This window comes from Sus scrofa, chromosome 13 (assembly GCF_054392235.1).
Source record: "Sus scrofa isolate SSC_HxYL_T2T_F1_AM1 chromosome 13, Sscrofa_HxYL_maternal_Yorkshire_Landrace_v2.0, whole genome shotgun sequence".
In the NCBI taxonomy this organism is placed as follows: domain Eukaryota; kingdom Metazoa; phylum Chordata; class Mammalia; order Artiodactyla; family Suidae; genus Sus; species Sus scrofa.
Window position 1 is genome coordinate 92,250,079 of NC_139395.1, and position 22,477 is coordinate 92,272,555.

General features: G+C 35.4%; 2 protein-coding genes across 7 annotated transcripts in view; one reads left to right on the plus strand and one right to left on the minus strand.

Moving 5' to 3' along the window:
• The window catches only part of IL20RB (interleukin 20 receptor subunit beta), a 991,209-nt gene that overhangs the window by 515,960 nt on the left and 452,772 nt on the right, over positions 1 to 22,477 (plus strand). The window lies entirely within an intron of this gene.
• Positions 1 to 22,477, minus strand: part of STAG1 (STAG1 cohesin complex component) — a 420,442-nt gene that overhangs the window by 179,314 nt on the left and 218,651 nt on the right. For all 6 annotated transcript variants that reach the window (XM_084989804.1, XM_084989803.1, XM_084989805.1 and 3 more), the window contains one exon: positions 4,779 to 4,855. In XM_084989804.1, coding sequence (XP_084845930.1) covers positions 4,779 to 4,855 — 77 coding nt within the window. The remainder of the gene's footprint in view (positions 1 to 4,778; positions 4,856 to 22,477) is intronic.

Below are 22,477 nucleotides of genomic sequence, written 5' to 3' on the forward strand. Positions count from 1 at the left end.
AAACAAACTGACATTAAACAAGCTGGTAGAAGGATTCTGCTAATTCAAGGCTGCTTCTTTTATGACATGAATGCTTCTTTGACATGGGCACTGAAACTAAGGCAAACAGTGGAAGAAAGATTAGTACTGTGTAGAAGCATTTTCAGAGAAATGAAAAATCAAGTCAGACAGAAATACTGAAGTATTTCCATAGAATTACACTGAATATACCTACCTACACTTCCATCTCCTCCAACCTCTGCCCTCTGAGACAATAAGACCAATTCCTTCTCTTCCTCTGTCTATTCGATATAAAAATGATGATGAAGACCTTTATGATGTTTTCAACACTATATTTTATATTTAATACTATATTTAATACTTTATGTTTCCAATACTGTACTATGAATATGACTGTAATACTGTATGCCATAAAAATTTCATAGCAATTCATTCATTAGTGTAAAGGCTAGATTACTGTGAAACAATTACATCAGTTACACTAGGCTACCATAAAGCAATCATATTGCTGGCTTCTTCGTTATCAATGAATAAAGTATATCTGTAAATAAATATGAATTACTCACATTACCTTTTCATTTGTGATATCTAGTATTAGTAATACAAAAAACATCTATCATATTTTGCATTATATAAGACAATGATGATAGAGGTACTAACAAACAATTCATCTTATAAACAGATGATATAAACTTAGTGCAAAGATAAATATAGTACTGTAGGTGTACTCTCCCTTTTTTACGATTTTCTTAATAAAATTTTTCTTTCCCTTGTTCAAGATAAGAACACAGCATATAACACACATCAAATACAAAATATGTGTTAACTGACTGTCAATGCTATTGGTAAGGTTTCTAGTCAACAGTAGGTTATCAGTAGTTAAGTTTTGGGGGACTCAAAAGTTATACGAGGATTTTCGATTATGGGGAGGATGCAGGGAGGGAAGATCAGAGTCCATAACACTCATGTTGCTCAAAGGTCAGCTGAATATTAAATGTGTTGCAAAGATTTCCCTACACAGGTGTCACACTTAAATATTTGAAAACTATACAAGCTGACCTTTGGAAAATACATCTAAGAATTTATATATGGAGATCTGATTCTAATAATTTGAGGAAGAAATACTACTACATTCTACATTACTTCCCAGCAACTGACTCCCAACAGAAACCAAGTATATCTATGACTCTGAACAACTACAGGCTGCTCTGGGAATTAATGTATTTCTAAATTGGGTTGATACTACAATTACAAAGCACTTCTGTCTGGGTGCAGATTTGTAGGGCCTTAAAAAAAAAAAAAGGTTATCTGAGAGTTTCCTGCTGGCCTATCAAGTTAAGGATGTGGTGATGTCACTGCTGTGGCACAGGTTTGATCCCTGGTCTGGGAACTTCAGCATACTGTGGGCACAGCCAAGAAAAAACGTTACCTAATAACGGGGTTATAAGCAGTTTGTAGTAGTAAGGAATAGTAGCTATGGTACATTACTTTTTCAGGCAGTTAGATACTCTTGGATCATTTTATCTAAACTTAAAACACTTTCAATCAAAATGACTTCTAAGTCATTTCACCTTTACTTTTCTTTATAATACAATATGTTCATTCACTTAACAGAATTATTATCATTATTATTATTATTGGTCTTTTCTAGGGCCTCACCTATGGCATATGGAGGTTCCCAGGCTAGGAGTCTAATGGGAGCTGTAGCCGTTGGTCTACGCCAGAGCCACAGCAATGCCAGATATGAGCCACATCTTCGACCTACACCACAGCTCATGGCAATGCCAGATCCTTAACCCACTGAGCAAGGCTAGGGATCGAACCTGCAACCTCATGGTTCCTAGTCGGATTCGTTAACCACTGAGCCATGACAGGAACTCCCATTTAACAGCATTTTAATGGCTACTCCATGTGAACTACGCATTTTTCTAGGATCTTGGGATCTAATGTTTCTTATTATCAGATATTTCAGAAGTTTATCACAAAATATGATTTATCAAAACTAACCTCCTTCTACTCCCAGGAGACTAAATGACCTACATGGTCTTTTGAAGAAAAAAAAAAAACAACCTAATAAAATAATGTACATTTAACAATAAGCAAACATTTAAATGCAGTTTCTTGAGTATACAGAGTAGCAAAAGATCAGTATCTTACTAAAGTGATTGAAGACAAAATAGATAGTCTTAGAAGACATCTAACTTTCTTTTATTTAAGGGCCATAGCCATGGCATTTAGAAGTTCCCAGGCTAGAGGTCGAATCAGAGTTTTAGCTGCTGGCCTATGCCATAGTCACAGCAACATGGGACCTGAGCTATGTCTGCAACCTACATCACAGCTTGCAGCAACACTGGATCCTTAACCCACTGAGCGAGGCCAGGGATTGAACCAGCATCCTCATGGATACTAGTCAGGTTCTTAACCTGCTAAGCCACAACAGGAACTCCAGAAGATACCTAATTCTTTAAAATGAATACATTCTAGTAATAATCAAAACTGTGTTAGATATACTGTTAAAAAAAAAAAAGAATAATGGTTTTTAAAAGTCTTCTTTGATTAGGTCAATAACCTCAAATATTGGGATAAAATATTTAGGAATACAAAATAAATGCCTTTTGAATAATTTCATTTGCTATAGTTATCACTTTTGGTAACACTTTATTATTTTGATAATATTCACAGGATCGTTTCTTCGGTATACAATGAGCTTCGTTTTGCTGAATTCCTCATTTTCCTCTAGTTTTCTAAAAATCTTACTATGAAGCAATGATTTCCTATTCATTATGCATTTTCACAGTGAATTCATACTTGTTTTCCCTTCATTTTATTCTCATATATGAATATTTTTATAACTAAATCTTGCTTTCTCTTATTTCCTTTAGAGTAATGTTCTCAATAGTTGTTATACATTAGAATCACCTGGTGAGCTTTTGCAACATCCTATGCTCAGGTCACACGCCTTACAAATTAAATCAAGGTGTCTGGGGGATATGGAAGGGAGCCAGGTATCAGTATAACCATGTGATATCAACGTAAAACAATATTTAGGAACTATTGTCTTAAATTCTTAATAATCATTTTATCATACGATAGTGCCTTGAAGGTCTAAGATGTATACTACTTTTTAATCTATGATCTGAATCAGCTGTATTGCAAGCCTAGCGTAGTAGTATAGTAGCTGGTGAGTAAACCTACTACTTGCACCTTAATCTGGTTTTGCTACTTTCTATTTGCCATGTAAAAACTCAAATAGTAACAAAATATGTATTTTTCAGTGAAAAACAGTCCCAAAGAAATGTTTCAGAATCCAAGAGTTTTTGAATTTTAGAAGTTAATACCTTATATTCCATCATACCCCAACAGAATCTGGGGCAGCTCCCTGTAATAAGGAACATTAATATTTAACAGCCAGACATGTAGATATTCACAATGATTGGGATAAATAAAAACTGTAAATAGCCTCATGTCATTTGAGTCCAGGTTTTGGAGTTTCAGGGTTTTACAAGAAATTAAGAAAAACGATTGTGGAATATTTGCTTAGAAGACAATTTAAAGTCACCCCTTTCTCCCATAAAATGTGACTATATACACAGTCTGAAAGTCACTAGTAGAATATTTCTACAAATATGTACATGAAAATGTTTTGGCATTGCTGCTAGAGTTAAGGTGAACAGCTGAAGAGAAAGACATACATCGAGCAACCTGTGTTTGAGTATTTATTTTACCATGTGTTTATAGTACTTTTCAATTAAAAATAAATACTACTGCTATTAATAATAAAAAACCTGTGCCTATCCTACTGGAGGGAGTGGACCTAGAAGAAAACCAATCTTTGTTGTTACTATTGAAATTCAAGAAACAGGAACACCTATCAGAAAATAGAAATCTTAATTAAATCAAAGGCAGAATTTTAAAACTGGAATTAATGGTGGCCTAAAGCATGACACAAATTGAGTTCATCATAATACAATACAGAAATAAAACTGTAAAAGTATATCCAACATTTACAATCAGTGTGAAACTGACAGTCTATATTAATGAAAATGGAAAATTATGCAGAAAGAAATTATTTCTTCATGATTAATTTGTGAAGACTAGCAAAGAAAACTTGCATTCTAAATGGAAATCAGAGTATCTGAAGCAGAGTCTCCTGAATAGAAGGTCAAGTTTTACACACACACACACACACACACTCACTCACTCTCTCACACAGAAAATGAGAAAAGGGGATGGGGTGACAATGGTGGGATTCCATGTAAAATAATTTGGAGAATTCTGTATTAAATAAAGGTAAGGAGGTTTTTCTCCATTAGAATTTCTAAGAACCTTAATTAAATAAGATAATGTGCTTTGACAATCTCTAAGATAGGTATTAACAGGCAGCCTGCTCACACTTTGTTGACTTCCAAACTTTTTTTTCTTTAAAGCATTTAATAGGACTAGTATTCCACAGAACACGAAACTGCTGGAGATATTTATAAATTCAGCAATTTTAGATGGTCTTCAAGAATGAATATCAAGAATCGACTTCTACCTCATACCATTAATTTTCTTATCCTTGTCAGCCATCAGTCAACATTCAGTGCTACTACCTCCATGCAATGAAATAAAATTTCTAAAGATGATTAATTTTGGAGTTAGTAGCATGGATTATATAAATGAGAAAATAGTATATCTTCTCTTATGCTAAACACCAAATCAAAACAAAACTTAAAATAATCAAATTCGCCATTTACAAGTATAAGCAGGCAATTTGTATAAATATTGAAATGCTATACCTCATCAAATTCTTCAGTCATTTTTCTGATGATTTCTGCATTCTGCATATTTCGAAACATCTCTATTCTCACAGTACCTGTGGAACAACAGATTTTATGGTTAATCTTTTTCTATCACATGCTAAAAACTGAATTTAAACTGATCACTGTTTGCAAAGTTCTGTATGAAAGTTTTTGGGTTTTTCTCCCTTCTTTCAAACTTCAATCTATTCTAAAGGAATACCTTGTTTAAGAATTTCAAAGTTCTTTAGACATTTAAAAAAACCTAAATATACTAAGAATTAGATAAGTATAAGAAAAAATAATGAGAGGAGTGTAACTGGAGAAGGAAAAGACAAAGACATAATAAAACAATGAATTTAAATTGTAGGGAGGGCCCTGAGGATTGACTTAAATATATACTGGTGCTATCCAGACACATAGCTGGCTGCCTTAGTTTTAAAAACATCCAAGTACAGAGAGTGTTATCTCCCTTCAAGGCTCCCTCTTATCTATTTTTTTATTATCATCAGAATATTCTTCTATAAATTAAAACCAAATGTCCGTTAATCTAACAACACAGTTTAGTTAAATCTCCTTCCTCCGAACATGAAAAGTTGCTCAGTAACTTCTACATAAGGATCAAAGAAAAAGTTCTCATCTCATTCTTTCATCCTACTTTTACCTTTATTTTTATCTCAAATATGGTTATGTAAATATTATCACTCTTACAATGTAAGAGCAGTTTATATAGAAAATCCATGTCAAAAAATAACACTTTAATGAAACTGAAATGAGGTTCAAAATGAACTTAGGCACAGAAAATTTTGGCCTAGTACTTAAATGAAGTTCAATTTCACCTGTATAAATGTAAAATACTCAGGTTACAAGTCACAAGAATAACACACAATAAATCAGCAAGAAAATAATCACTTTATGCCCTCTGCAAGGTTCCTGGCCAGTGATTCCCAGCTCCAATTCATGTCACAATAAGGAATATAAGGGGGCAGAGTCTCTGAAATGTATTGTACTCTTACAGGAAAGATCATGGAGCAGTAGAATAGCCACTACAAGTCAAAGTGTGATCTTAATTCAGAGTCCCAACAAAAAGTAAAATAGCACATCTGACACATTAAACTTAGTTTGACCTAATTTTTATTAAACTATAAAATGAGAAAAACAGTATCTGCCCTATCTTTTAATCAGAATCAGTTTAAATCATATATTTATTTATTTACTTTGCCTTTTAGGGCTGAACCCATGGCATATGGAAGCTACCAGGCTAGGGGTCCAATCGGAGCTGCAGCCTCTGGCCTACACCACAGCCAGATCCGAGCCACATCTGTGACCTACATCACAGCTCACAGCAACGCCGGAACTCAACCCACTGAGTGAGGTCAGGGATCAGACCTGCGTCCTCATGGATACTAGTTAAGATTCCTTTCTGCTGAGCCACCATGGAAACTCCCACATTTTATTTATTGATACATAGCTCTCATTCATTTTCAGGATGCTGAATTCATTAATTAGGTACCACCAACAGGTAGTCCCTAAACTCATGTGAAGAAATGAGACAGTCTAGGTTGGAAGGTGAGCAAAAAGGAAAAATATTTTATTTTTTAATTACTCAATGAATTTTATTACATTTATACTTGTACAAAAATCATCACAACCAAATTTTGTAGCAAGGAAAAATATTTTAGAGAGTTCTTCCCCAATATGCAGTTTCCTAAACAAAATGAGAAACTTTTTATTGTGATTTTATTTTTTTTAATGCCAAAAACAGTAATGTAGAGAGTATTTAAGTGTCGAAGACAGGTTGTTTATGCACTACAATAAGCCTCATTTTCAGAGGATTTTTAAAAATTAAATAAGAAATATGCTAAATTGATTATAAATGATCTCAAATAAAAGTAACTTTCTGTTAGATATTATTATTTTTTTCTCTTTTTGGCCACACTCACAGCAATATGGAAGTTTCTGGCCACAGGTATGACCTAAACTACACCTGTGGCAATGCTAGAGCCTTACCTTTACCCCACCACACCAAGCCAGGGATCAAACATAGGCTGCCACAAAAACAATGCCAGATTCTTAACCCACTGTGCCACAGTTGGAATTCCCTGTTAGATATTCTTAAAATTACTCACATTAAACAATACTGTTTATATTTAACCTTGTTATGAGTCATGAAATATTCTATCAATCTGAAATAGATTCTCAGAGATAAAAAGCATGTTAATTTCAGGGGTTAATTCACAATACTCTTAATAAGCACTATCACATTCCTAAGGACTAAGAAATAAGCAAAAGAGGTAAAATCAGATGTTAAAATAATTAAACATGGAAAGAATTAATTGTTCTTCTTACTGAGATGGAAAGATCTTATATTTTAAATCAAGTGTCATTACATGGTTAAATCTGTCAAATTTGTCAAAAGGCATCAATCTGTATATTCCAACTGTGTGAATTTCAATGCATCGAAATTAGAGCTTGGAAAAACTGATTTTTAAAAAATTCAAGAAAAAGGACAACACTAATCCTACTACTTCAGTAATAAGTTACACATATCACTGTTAAAATATTTCCAGTATAAATAATGCTCAGCCACTTCATTTCCACAAGTGACACAACAATTTTCACATACGGTGAAATCGTAACTATAATTTCAATAAACTAGCTATGTTAGTTCATAAAGGGAGGATCATTTCACTGCATCAATTTAATATGGTAAAGTAAAAGGCAACAGAACAGTAACTAGCATTAAAAGCAATATGAAAAAAACCACCCCATGCTTAGCATCTTTAATGTTGACTACAGGAGTTCCCGTTGTGGCTCAGTGGTTAACAAATCCGACTAGGAATCATGAGGTTCTGGGTTTGATCCCTAGCCTTGCTCAGTGGGTTGAGGATCCAGCATTGCCATGAGCTGCGGTATGGGTCGCAGAAATGGCTCGGATCCCGCGCTGCTGTGGCTCTGGCGTAGGCTGAAGGCTACAGCTCTGATTAGACCCCTAGCCTGGGAACCTCCATATGCCGTGGGAGTGGCCCCAGAAAAAGGCAAAAAAAAAAAAAAAAAGACAAAAAAGAAATAAAATAAAATAAAAATAAAGTTGACTACAATATAAAAATAAAAATTACTAATAAAATAAAACCACATGTTTAAAAACAATTTTGAAAATGAACAGAAGATTGTTATTGAGATTTTTAAGGAAGAAATTTCTTCTACTGACACACTGACTATTGCAGACAGTAGTCTATTTACTTGTTTTCCAACTATTCATTCTTCTCCAATTGGAACCAACAACTGTACTGAAACTGCTTCCTCCCATTACTGATCTCCTAGCTGCTAGATCAGTCTTTCCTTAGAAACATCCTATCTATTCTATTTAAAGCATTTGTTTATTTTATTGGTTTTTATAGCAGCCTATGTTTGCACTGTCTGATTACTTATTTTGATTTCTTTTGGTTACTTTTAGTCATTTACCTGACTAAAGCTCCATCCAAGCATTCTTCTTCATCCCTTTTTACATTTCTAACCTGGAAATGGCCCCCATCTAGCTTATCCCCTAGAAAATGGTATGGCAGAGACCACTGCTTATTGATCTTTGTATTCTTCCATGAGCCTTGAAAAAGGCCTGACATCTTAAAGCTCCTCTGTCCTACTAAGCTTTCACTAATAAAGAAAAAAATCTTTTTGTAATTCAAGACTAATACTCACAATAAATTAAAAAGCTAATCTCAGTTCAACTTTCAATTCTTCCTTCTTAAAAATGAATATTTCTAATAGAAGATTACCCTAAATTATGAATAAAAAAGGTAAATTGAGTATTTTAAATAATTCAGATTCATGGGAATATAAATACCCAAAAATAAATAGAAAAAAAGAATAAAGATTATCTTCTACTCTCTTAAATACTAACAAGTTTATCTATAAGAATCCTAAAAGAATAACCAACCAATATATATGTATTCTATATCAAAAAATAAAAGGTTGCTTTAACAGGCCCTCCTGACAGGATTATACTTCTAATAAAGTTAAAGGAAGGACTTTCAAAATTGTCATCTTAATCTATGAATAGTTCCAGAAACAGAAGTAACATCAGAAAGCTACCATAAGTTCCTAATCAAAAAATTTTAAAAGATGAGTAAAAAATAAATTTACATATTCGTTTGCTTTGACATTGTACTTGCTGCAAAGCATCCATAAAATGACACATGTGCAAAATAATGAACGCACAAGATTATTCCCTGAAACACTGTTTGTAACGGTAGAAAAAGGGAAAAAAAACATATACTCCAAAATTAGAATCAGATTAAATACGCAAAAATGGTAATGATAATGACAATGGTGGTTGGCAGCCAACATTTTGGTGCACACCATCTGCCAGCCATCGTGGTAAGTAAGCACTTAAATTTCACAACAACTTTATTCAGAATACAATTTTTCTCCCATTTTACTGATGATAAAATTGAGGTACCTAGAGATTTAGCAATTTGTAAAAAAGGGTTTCCCAATAGCAGAACCATGGTCTATATGCAGGAAGTCTTGCTATGACAAATCACTACTCTCTTAACTGACTCAAAGTCAATGGTTTCCATGGAGATATTTTTTAAAAAGCTATCTGGAACACACCCTCACACAATGCACAAAAATAAACTAAAAATGGTTTAAAAACTTAAAACGTAAGACAAGACACCATCAAACTCCTAGAAGACAACATAGGCAAAACATTCTCTGACATCAACTTTACAAATGTTTTCTTAGGTCAGTCTCCCAAGGCAACAGAAATAAAAGCAAAATAAACCAATGGGGTGTAATCAAACTGACAAGCTTTTGCATAATAGAGGAAATCATAAAAAAAAAAAACCAAAAAACAAAAAGACAACCTAGGGAAGAGGAGAAAATAGTTTCAAACGATGCAACTGACAAGGGCTTTATCTCTAAAATATACAAACAACTCACACAACTCAAAAACAAAAAAAACCAACAACCCAACTGAAAAATGTGCAGAAGACCTGAATAGACATTTCTCCAAAGAAGATATACAGATGGCCAAACAAGCACATGAAAAAATGCTCAACATCACTGATTATTAGAGAAATGCAAATCATAACTACTATGAGGTACCACCTCACACCTGTCAGAATAGCCTTCATTAATAAGTCCACAAATTACAAATGCTAGAGAGGGTGTGGAGAAAAGGGAACCCTCTTATACTGTTGGTGGGAATGTAAATTGGTACAACCACTATGGAAAACAGTATGGAGGTACCTTAGAAAACTAAATATAGAACTACCATATGACTGAGCAATCCCACTCTTGGGGATATATTCAGACCAAACTTTCCTCGAAAAAAGACACATGCACCCACACGTTCACTGCACCACCATTCACAACAGCCAAGACATGGACACAACCTAAATGTCCAAGGACAGATGAATGGATTAAGAAGATGTGGTATACATACACAAAGGAATACTACTCAGCCATAAAAAGAATAATGCCATTTGCAACAACATGGATGGAACTAGAGACTCTCATACTGAGTGAAACAGGTCAGAAAGACAAATCTGGTATCTAATATACAGCACAAATGAACCTTTCCACAGAAAAGAGAATCATGGACATGGAGAACAGATTTGTGGTTGCCAAGGGGGAGGGGGTAGGAGTGGGATGGACTGGGAATCTGGAGTTAATAAATGTAAACTATTGCCTTTGGAATGGATAAGCAATGAGATCCTGTTGTAGAGCAGTGGGAACTATATCTAGTCATTTGGGATGGAGCACAATGGAAGATAATGTGAGAAAAAGAATGTATATATACATGTGTGCATGAGTGGTCACTTTGCTGTACAGTATAAAATTGACAGAACACTGTAAAGCAATTATAATGGAAAAAATCATTTTAAAAAATAAAAAAATAAAGTTATCTATGATTGATATGAAAATATCTGTAGAGTATCCTCATACATGATAAACGAAGGGACAGGTTCCAGTTCAAGATGGCAATGTAGGAAGATCCTGAACTCACCTTTTCTCATGGACACAATGAATCTACAGTTACATATGAAAGATTTTCCTCTTACAAAAACTTAAAGGCTAGCTGAATGATGACTACACATTAGGCAAATGAGAAGAAAACCACATCAAAACAGGTAGCAGAGGCTAGCATAAAATATCACTAAATACGGTGTAAAAACAAATCCCATTTAGAGCAGAGCAAAATATAACTGAGAGGGAACTCAAATCCAGAGCTTCTCCCTGAGGAGTGAAAAGCTGAAACCCCACATCAGGCACCTTGAAGACATGCACTTGAGAGATAAGCCCCCTCAAACAACTAACTGTGAAAACCAACAGAGCTGTCATCCCGAGACCCACAAGGTGGTATAAATCTGGTACAAAGCTCTGAAAGGGCCTGCACAACTTGGACTCATCCATCTAGGGCCCAGATCAGAGGCAGCCTGACACAAACAAATTTAAAGTGAATAAAGATTACTTGCTTATTATGTTAAAACATGGCCTAAGGGCAAGCACCTAATTTAACACACTACTGGAACTCTCTCTAGGGATGAAAAGTGGAGGGAACCATCTTCACACTTTCTCTGTGCTATGCTCCAGAGCACCAATATCTCCCAGAATGGAGCCTGTACATGTGCCTGGCACCCTAATTTTTGTGGCTGCTGCCCAGGATATGATTGTTGATCACCTGGCTCTAGACAGGCCAGGGGAGCTTGCATTCCTGATCATTCAGAACTCTAATAATCAGTGAAACCCAGAATGGAGTTCATATCAATCTGTTGCCCTCATTTTTGTGACTGCTGCCAGGGTACACTTTTACTTCACCTGGCTTTGTGACCAGTAGTACTTACTTATTTTGCAGCTCTCACACGACTATAACCCATGTAGAAAGAGTTCTAAACCAGTTACCACCTCCAGAGCACAGCAAGAGGCAAAAGATCTAAGAATTCAGTCTTTCTGTGAAGAAGGCCTATTAGCTAACCATTGTGACAGTGGCACGAGGGGCAGTGTTTTATTTAAACACATCTAGGGGCTGACGTAATCCTTGTCAAAGATTCAGAGGGTGGGCACTATCTTCACACTCACCTTCTGCAGTGTTCCAGAGCACTAGTGTCTCCTGATGGGAAGCTTTACATGTATCTGGTGCCCTGTTTTTTTGTGTCTAATACCCTGGGTTTTGCAACTGGAGCCCAGGATCCCTTGATCATTTGGCTCTGGTGGCCGGAGGGCTTGAGTACTTAGGTCACATGGGACTGCAGCAACTGAACTGTGTCACACAGAGGTCATGGCACACAGGCAGCTGAAGGAAGCACATTCCCCAGTCCATGAAAGAAGACACTTTACTTGTCCTGCAGCTTCAGGTTGAGGGCCAGGCTTCAAGTTTGACACACATGTAATGGCATGTGCAGCTGCTCTCAAGGAACACAGACTGGATGTCATTTTGGTACTCTCCTTTTGCCTTGCTCCAGCTCACCATTACTTCCTAGAAAGCAGCTTATATTATGTATACACTCATCTGGAGTCCTGATATTTGCGGCTGCTGCTGAAGGTATACCCCTGTATCTCCTTGCTCTGGTAACCAGTGGGGCTTATGCTTGCAGCGCTTCACACTATATATGTTATATCTACATACTTTTAAAACCTGCTGCCTCATGGCCTGGCTTCTACTCAGCTTGAATCTAGGTGATGAAATCTACTTTGGGACAGTGAGAGGTCTTGGCACATTTTCAACTATCAGGAGCTATTAAAAATATATTAGGCTGCTTAGACAAGCATAGAGGTTTGAAAGATGACCAATAGTTGGGGCAAAGCAGAAGAAAAGTTTCATCTCCTGCATAAGTCCACTCCTTCAAGACTGAGAGAAGTGGTTGTTTCATCTACTGTATAGAAAACAACACAGAGAGTCAAGGAAAATCAAGAAATAGGAACATGTCCCAAATGAAAGAATAAGGTAAAAACTTCAGGGGAAAAAATTAATGAAATAGAGGTAAGTATTTTATCTTATAAAGTAATGATCATAAAGATATTCATGGAACTGGGAAGATTAATGGATAAATACAGTGAAAGTTCAACAGAGATGGAAAACATTAAAAAAGCACCAAATACGGAGTTCCCATTGTGGCACAGTGGAAACGAATCCGACTAGGAACCATGAGGTTGCAGGTTTGACCCCTGGCCTTGCTCAGTGGGTTAAGGATCTGGTGTTGCCATGAGCTATGGTGTTAGGTCGCAGAGGCAGCTCAGATCCTGCGTTGTGGCATAGGCCGGCAGCTCTAGCTCTGATTTGACCCCTAGCCTGGGAACCTCCATAAGCCGCGATGCGGCCCTAAAAAGACACACACACAAAAAAAAAACCAAAAAAAAAAAAAAAAAAAAAAAAACCAAAAAAAAAAAAAAAGCACCAAATACAATTCACAGAGATGAAAAATACAATAACTGAACTGAAAAGCACACTAGAGGAGTTCAAGAGAAGACTAAAAATGAAGCAGAAGAAAGGATCAATCAACTTGAAGAACAATTACTGGAACTCACCCCAATCACAGCAGCAAAAAGAAAAAATAATGAAGATAGTTTAAGGAATTTACAGGATAAAACCTAATTAATGAAAATGCTAACATTCACATTATAGGTTTTCTAGAAGGAGAAAAGAAGGAGAAGGGGGCAGAAAACAGATATCTAAATCCAGGAAGCCCAGAGAGTTCCAAATAAGATAAACTAAAAATGGCCCACAGCAAGACATATATAAATAATCTTTTAAAAGTTAAAGACAAGGAGAGGATATTAAAAGCAACAACAGAAAAACATAAAAGGAAACATACAAGGAAACGCCAAGAGACTCTGAGCAGAATTTTCAGCACAAACTTTGTAGGCCAGAAGGGAGTGGCAGGATAGATTCAAAGTGCTGAAAGAAGAAAAGTTCCTAATAAGAATACTCTACCTGGCAGAGTTATCATTCAGAACTGAAAGAGAGTGTTCCAGACAAGCAAAAGCTAAAGGAGTTCATCATCACTAAACCAGCCTATAAGAAATGTTAAATAGACTTCTTTAAGCTGAAAGGAAAGGACACTACTTAGTTATCACAACACATATAAAAGAACAAATCCTACTGGAAAAGCAAATATACAGTAAATTTGTGGATTAATGACTTATAAAGCTAATACAAAGATTAAAAGGCAAAAGTAGTAAAAACAAGTCTAATTAGGTAAGGGAGACGTAAGATAAAAAATGTGAAATGTAACATGAAAAACATAAAATGTGGAGAGCAGGGGAGAGAGGAAAAATGCTGAGCTTCAAAATGGGATGAGACTTAAATTGTTATAAAAGTAAAATCTGTAATATGTCTCACGGTAATCACAAAGCAAAAACCTACAGCATAAATACACAGAAGATAAAGAGATACAAATATACATATATTGCTAAACAAAGACATCAAACCACAAATGAAAAAGGCAGGATAAGAAGAAACAGAGAGAAAATACAAAAACAGCCAGGAAACAATTAATAAAATGGCAACAAGCACATACCTATCAGCAACTACTTTATTTATTTTAGGGCCACACCCTAAAATACGGGGTTTCTCAGGCTAGGTGTCGAATCAGAGCTACAGTTGCCAGCCTACGCCACAACCACGACAGATATTTGATCCGCTGAGCAAGGCCAGGAATTGAACCTGCGTCCTCATGGATGCTAGTATCAGCAATTACTTTAAATGTAAATAGACTAAATTCTCCAACCAAAAGACATGGATTGGCTGAGTGAATAAAAATAAAGGACTCATCTATATGCCACCAACATGAGACATACTTTATTATTATTATTATTTTGGTCACATCTGTGGCATGAACAATTTATAAGGCCAAGGATCAAACCCTTGCCATGGCAGCAACTCAAGCCACAGCAGTGACAAAGCTGGATCCTTAATCTGCTAAGCCAACAGGGAACTCCAAGACACACTTTAGATGTAAGGACACACACACAATAATGTGGAGGGATAGAGAAAAGAAATTCCATGCAAACAGCAACCAAAAGAAAACTGGAGTATCTATATGTATATCAGACAAGAAAAAACAGACTTAAAAAAATAAAAATAATGGTATAGGTATAATTAAAAAATTAAAATATGTAAAACAGTGGTAAAGGGGTCAATACAACAAAAGGATATAACATTGAAAATGCAATATTAGAAGACTTTCATATCTCACTTAAATCAATAAATAGAACATCCAGACAGAATATCAATAAGAATATCTGCTTTCAATGGCATGTTAGACCAGATGGACTTAACAGATATAAGAAATCAAAAGATAAATTAAAAAGTACCTTGAAACAAATGAAAATGGAAATGGAACATATCAAAATTTATGGGATGCGGAGTTCCCGTCGTGGCGCAGTGGTTAACGAATCCGACTAGGAACCATGAGGTTGCGGGTTCGGTCCCTGCCCTTGCTCAGTGGGTTAACAATCCGGCGTTGCCGTGAGCTGTGGTGTAGGTTGCAGACGCGGCTCGGATCCCGCGTTGCTGTGGCTCTGGCGTAGGCCGGTGGCTAAGGCTCCGATTAGACCCCTAGCCTGGGAATCTCCATATGCTGCGGAAGCGACTTAAGAAATAGCAAAAAGAAAAAAAAAAAAAAAATTTATGGGATGCAATAAAAGTAGTTCTAGGAGAGAAATTTATTGAGATAAATGTCTACCTCGAGAAACAAGAAATATCTCAACAATCTAACTTAACATCCCAACAAACTAGAAACAGTAGAACCAGATTAAGCCAAAAGTTAGTAGAAGAAGGGAAATAATAAAGATTGGAGCAGAAATAAATGAAATAGAGACTAAAAAGACAATAGGAAAGATCAATGAAACTAAGAACTTGTTCCTTGAAAAAATTTAAAAAATTGACAAACCTTCAGCTAGTCTTACCTGAAAAAGACCGAACTCAAATAAAGAAAAAGAAATGAAAGAGATGTTAAATCTGTTTCTACAGAAATACAAAGGATAAAAGAAACTATTATGAACAAAGAAATCCCCAAAATTTGGACAATCTAGAAGAAACGGATAAATTCCTAGAAACACACTGTCTAATGAGAGTCAATCATATCAAAACAAAAAATTTGAACAAACAGAATACTAGAGTAAAGAAAAATGAGTACTCAAAGACCAACCAACAAACAAAAGTCCAAAACAAAATACTTTACCAAAGGTTGGTGAATTCTATCAACCTTTCAAAGAAAAATTAATGCCAATATTTTCAAACTCTTCCAAAAAATATCATGGGGGGAGAGGTGTGTAGAACTCTTCCAAACACATTTTATAAGACCAGCATTACCTTCATACCAACAGCAGACAAGGATGTCACAATAAAAAAAGCAAAGAAAATTAAAGGCCAATATCCCTGATGAACACAGATACAAAAATCTCAAATAACAGCACATCAAGTTCAATAATACATTAGAGGTCTTAGAGCATAATCAAGTAGAACTAGGGAGTTCTCATTGTGGCTCAGTGGGTTAAGAACCACAAATAGTTTCCATGTGGATATGGGTTCAATCCCTGGCCTCACTCAGTGGATTAAGGATCCAGCATTGCTGTAAACTGAGGTGTAGGTCACAGATGCGGCTTGGATCCTGTGTTGCTGTGGCTGTGGCAGAGGCTGGCAGTGCAGCTCGGATTCTACACCTAGCCTGGGAATTTCCATATGCTGCATGTGTGGCCATAAAAAAAAGAAAAAGTGAGAATTCTTCCAGTGATGCAGGAATGGTTCAACAGTCAATGTAATACATCACATTAACAAAATGAAGGATAAAAGTCATATGATCATCTCAATAAAGGCAGAAAAACCATTTGACAAAATTCAATATCCATTCATGATAAAATACTTTCAATATAGTGGGTATAGAGAGAACATGCCTCAACATAATACAGGCCATGTAAGACAAGCCTAGGGTTAGCAGCTAACTCAATAGTACAAAGCTGAAAGCTTTTCTCTAAGACCAAAAATGTGACAATGAGGCCCGCTATCACATTTATTTAACATGGTACTGAAAGTCCAAGCCAGAGCAGTTAGTCAAGAATAAATAAACAAATAAAAGGGGAATGGAATCAAAAGGGAGAGGTAAAACTGTCACTGTTTGTAGATGATATGGTCATATATATGTGTGTGTAAATAAACATAAAAATATACAACTAAATGAATTCAAAAAATGACACTAAACAAATTAGGATGATATGAGAACTACATGAGATTACAAACATCAAGTATTTAGCACTGTACCTACAGTGTACAAGATGCTCAGTATTAAACTCCCCTACTTTGAGCATTCATTTTTTAATAGATTATTTTGCCCATTTTGGAGGCAACCTAAAAGCTCCAGCTCCTTATTTGAGCTCTACTGGACAAGTGATTCCTACTTATGCATGTTGCCTGGTTTATGCTGTTTGGAGAATGAGATCAGTCACCTCCTTTATTCCAGAACCAAGGAAACTCATTACAGCAATTTTTCTATCACTCAGGCCTACAACCTCCAGAGTGGAGCTGGTAGCACTAAACATCCATGCCCAAAATGCCTAGAACCTGTCATAAGGATTAGATAAGGCAATAAAGACATTCTTAGAAAAGTCAAGCAGGAATCAACAAACTGTCTTATTCTCACACATACAGACCCACAACTTAGAGAACTGTATCTCCTTATTTTATTCAGTCCTTTTCAATTCTACACATCTGCTATTCTATGATGCTAGCCAGAGCAGAAACCCTAGCCTTCTTTGTATCCTTCCAACTAGGTAGAGAAGCAGGTAAAGAGAAGACGAAAGGTAAACAGAACTTTACTTAGCAGAAAAACAATTCATCCAAATATAACCAAAGTCTCTTTTAGGTATATTGCTCTTATGATATAGCAACATTCTGCCTCACTCAAAATTAAACCTAGGTATGGGTGAAATTCACTAACATTGCCTGAGAACACAGAGAGCCTTCCAAATAGTAGATGCTTTCTAAGTAAACATTCCATGTATTTAAAAGCTTTTTATCTTAAGGCTTTTCTTTTAAAGAGTGGATTAGAGTCTAAACAAATAAAACCTAATCTGGCAGCATCAGAGATAATCCAAGCACATAACAGGATGCTTTGGTTGTCGTATTTTTTGTTTTATTTTTACTTTATGTAATAGCAGATTGTAAATCAATAGAAAATGTTGAAAGACCAAAAATAAATATGGATAAATTACTACAGAAAATCAGAGTCAAAAAAGGAGAACAAATGCTAAGGCTACTAATACTGAGGATTCACTCAAGAGACATCTGTATACCAGACATGTAGGACCTAACAGTTATCTAGCATTGCAGTGATCATATTTAAGAGTCTTACTCAAGATTTAAGGAGAGACAGACACTTTGCTTGCCTTTTAATGTGTATTTCAAGCTTAATTATAAATATCTTGTGATGTATTTGGTATGTCTAGGTAACACACAAAAATGGGAAAAAAATTACCTCACAGGTTATTATAAATAAATATACACTTTAAAAAACTTGTAAATCTTTTAAAATGTCTTAAAATAGAAGTTGTTGTAACTACTTCTCCAGTGACAAGTCTGTCTCTAGATGGCAGCCTGTACTTTGTAACATTCATTGTTAAAAAAAAAAAAGCTAATTCTTCCTCTGTAAATACAAAAGGTAAGTGAAACACCAAACTAAATGCTCAGAAAGAAACATATTAGTACATGACTTGTGAGTACCAAGCTTTTCAGAAATACATATTGATATCAATATCAAACCACAGAAATTTATGAAATATTAAATTTCAAATTTCGGAGCTTGCTTAAGCCATACTAGCACCGCCCAGGGCAAAAAGCAAGCAATATCTAGAGCTGTAATTTATCAAACCATTTTCACCAAATCTTCAACAACATTATAACAACCTCATCTTCAATTCACACAGACAATAATTAGAGGAAAGGAGAGTGAGGAAAATAAACATAAAATGTCTGTCTGCTACCTCAGGATCTATTACTATTGTTAATATAATTCAAGATAGGCAGTGTTTCTCAATCTGCGGCACATGGATTCACAAGTATCTATGAACCTTTGAAACTGAAGATTTGAATCCATGTACTTCTGTGGAGAAAGGCCCCAAATGTTCAGGATATTATAAAAGGAATCTGAGAACTGAAAAATATCAACCAAAGATTTTTTTATGTTAGGGAAATAAAGGGAGAAATAAAATTGTGATGTAATGAATACCGCTAGAGAAGATTTACACTTGGAGCATGGTATGCAAAAGCAAAGACTGGACTTGGGGATGGGGAAAAGAAAAGGCTGAACTCTTCCTTCCTAATAAGTCAGGCTACGAGTGAAATGTTATTGTTTAAGGAGAACCATGTTTCATCTCTTAATGGCAAAGAAAAAGCACAAGGGAACTTGCCCATAAAGTTATAGGGATCCATAAATTAGTGAAAAATTTTATTTATCAAGTATCTGATTTATAGCCAATGCTATATATTTCACTCCAATTGCATAATATATGTAAGATAAATTAGTATTTAAGTATTTGAGGTTATTTAGGATTATTTGGCAGCTTCTTATAGAACTGTAACTAAATGACCATGTACTATTTTTTTACCTGTGTGTCAAAGCTATGTCAGTAAAGTCCTAAATAATCTCATAGTTTTGTGAAATCCCTCTTACATTATTTTATATTCCACTAAGACTTTCTCAAACCATCTTTCTCTAAAATACTTTTCATTTTATCAAACTTTCAAGTATGTACTCAAACAAACCAAAAAGCCCAAAATAAAACACCTAACTGTCCTTAATAAGAAGAGTCTCAAAGAATTTTCCTTAAACTGAATTATCTAGTTGCCCCGCTCCTCAGGTCATTTTAAAATTATTACTATTGCCAAGTATAGTTGATTTACAATGTTTCATCAAGTTCTGTTGTATAACAAAGTGACCCAATCACACACATTTCCCTGTGCTGTACAGTAGGATCCCATTCCAGATATAACAGTTTCCCCAAAATGGTCTAAATGCCCATTCCTCCCACTCCTCTCCTTCCCCTACCAATGGGAATCCCAAGTCTGCTCTTTGTGGCCATGATCTATTTCAGTTTTTTGTTTGTTATTTTTAGAGAGGATCATCTGTTCCACATTTTATATTACACAAATAAGTGTTATCATATTGAATCTGTCTTTTTCTTTCTGGCTTATCTCACTTAGTATGAGAGTCTCTACTTCCATCCATGTGCTGCAAATGGCATTAGTTTTTTATCGCTGAGTAATATTCCACTGTATATATGTACCACATCTTCTTAATCCATTCATCTCTTGATGGACATTCAGGCTGTTTTCATCTCTTAGGTATTGTGAACAGTGCTGCTATGAACATAGAAGTGCATGTATTTTTTCAATCAAAGTTTTGTCTCAATAATATGCCCAGCAGTGGAATTGCTGGATCATAGAGTAGCTCTATATTTAGTTTCCTGAGGTACCTCCAAGCTGTTTTCCATAGTGGTTGTACCAATTTACATTCCCACCAACAGTGGAAGAGGGTACCTTTTTCTCCACATCCTATCCAGCATTTATTTTATTTTATTTTATTTTATTTTATTTTATTTTTGTCTTTTCAGGGCCGCACCTACAGTATACACAGGTTCCCAGGCTAGGAGTCCAATCAAAGCTGTAGCCACTGGCCTATGCCACAGCCACAACAACACAGGATCCAAGCCATGTCTGTGACCTACACCACAACTCAGAGCAACACCGGATCCTTAACCCACTGAGCAATGTCAGGGATCGAACCCACATCCTCATGGTTGCCAGTTGGGTTTGTTAACCACGGAACCACAATGGGAACTCCTAAGCAGCTTTTATTATTTGTCTTGTTAATGATGGCCACTCCTCCTGTTGTGAAGTAGTACCTCACTGTTGTTTTGACTTGCATTTCTCTAATAATTAGTAACATTAAGCATTTTTTTCATATGCCGTTTTTGTGCCAATACCATATTGTTTTGATGAATATAGCTTTGTAGTATTGTCTAAAGTCAGGAAGTGTGATTCCTCCATTTTCATTTTTCTTTTTGATAGGGACTGCATTGAATCTGTGGATTGCCTTAGGTAGTATAGTCTTTTTGACAATACTGATTCAATCCAAGAGCATGGTTTATCTTTCCATCCGTTTATGTCATCTTTGATTTTTCTTCGTTTTAGTATTTTTTTATAGGTCTTTTGTCTCTTTAGGTAGGTTTATTCCTAGGTATTTTACTCATTTTGATGCAATTGTAAATAGGATGGTTTCTCTGACTTCTCTTTCTGATCTTTCATTATTAGTATATAGAAATGCAATTGATTGCTCTGTATTAATTTTGTTGCCTGCAACTTTGCCAAATTCATTGATGAGTTCTAACAGTTTTCTGGTGCTATCTTGAGGGTATTCTTACTATCATATCATCTGTAGTGAGTTTTTTTTTTTAATGCCTTGGCTATTCCTGTGGGATAGTGAAGTTCTCAAGCTAGGCACTGAATTGGAGCTGCAGGCCTCTGCCATAGCCAAGGCAACACCAGATGCAAGCCACACCTGTGACCAACACTGCAGCTTGTGCCAATGCTGGATCCTTAAGGGACTGAACCTGGATTCTCAGAGACAACACTGGGTTCTTTACCCATTGAACTACAACAGGAACTCCTCCCCCGTATTTTTTTTAAACTTTTAACTTCAGAGTAGTTTAAGTCTAACAGGAAGTTACACATATAGTACAGAGACTCTTGTATACACTTCAATTAGTTTCTGCTATTGTTAATACCTGACATTAGTATATATTTGTTACAACTAATAAACCAATATTGATAACATTATTTTGCCTCAGTTTTATTGAGAAATAATTGACATATATCACTGTAGATAAGTTTTAGGTGTACAGCATGATGGTTTGACTTACATACAGTATGAAATGATTACCACAACAGGTTTAGTTAACATCCATCATTTCATACAGATACAATAAAAAGAAAAAAAATTCTTCTTAAGATAGGAACTCATAGGATCTACTTTTTTAGCTTTCCTGTGTATTACAAAGCAGCATTAACTATAGTTATCATGTTGTACATTATATCCCTAGAACTTACAACTCAGTTTGTTCGTTTTGATCACCTTTCTCAAATTCCTCCTCCATCTGCTCTAAATTATTAACTGAAAGTCAGACCTTATTCAGATTGCAATGCCCATTAAAGCTTCATCTATGATTTTACATGGCTTGATAACTCATTTCCTTCTTATCACCAAATAGTATTCATTATATGGATATACCACATTTTATCCATTTCATTTACTGAAGGACATTATGGTTGCTTCCAATCTTTCAGAAATCATATATATAATTACTCTAAACGTATTCATGTGTTTGTGTGGACATAGTTTCAAATCAGATGGATAACTATCTTAGAGCATGACTGTTGGATTTACAGTAAAGCTATGTTTAGTTTTATAAAGAAACTCTTAAGCTATCTTCCAAAGTGGCTATACCATTTTGTATTTGCACCAATAATGAATTTCTATTGCTTCACGTCCTTGGAAGGTATTGGTTTTGTCAGTTTTCCTTGCATTTATCCTTTCTAATATCCTTTTTTTAACTTGCATCACCCTAATGACAAATGATGGTATTTTTTATTATGCTCATTTGCCATCTGTATATTTTCTTCAGTGAGATGTCTGTTCAGA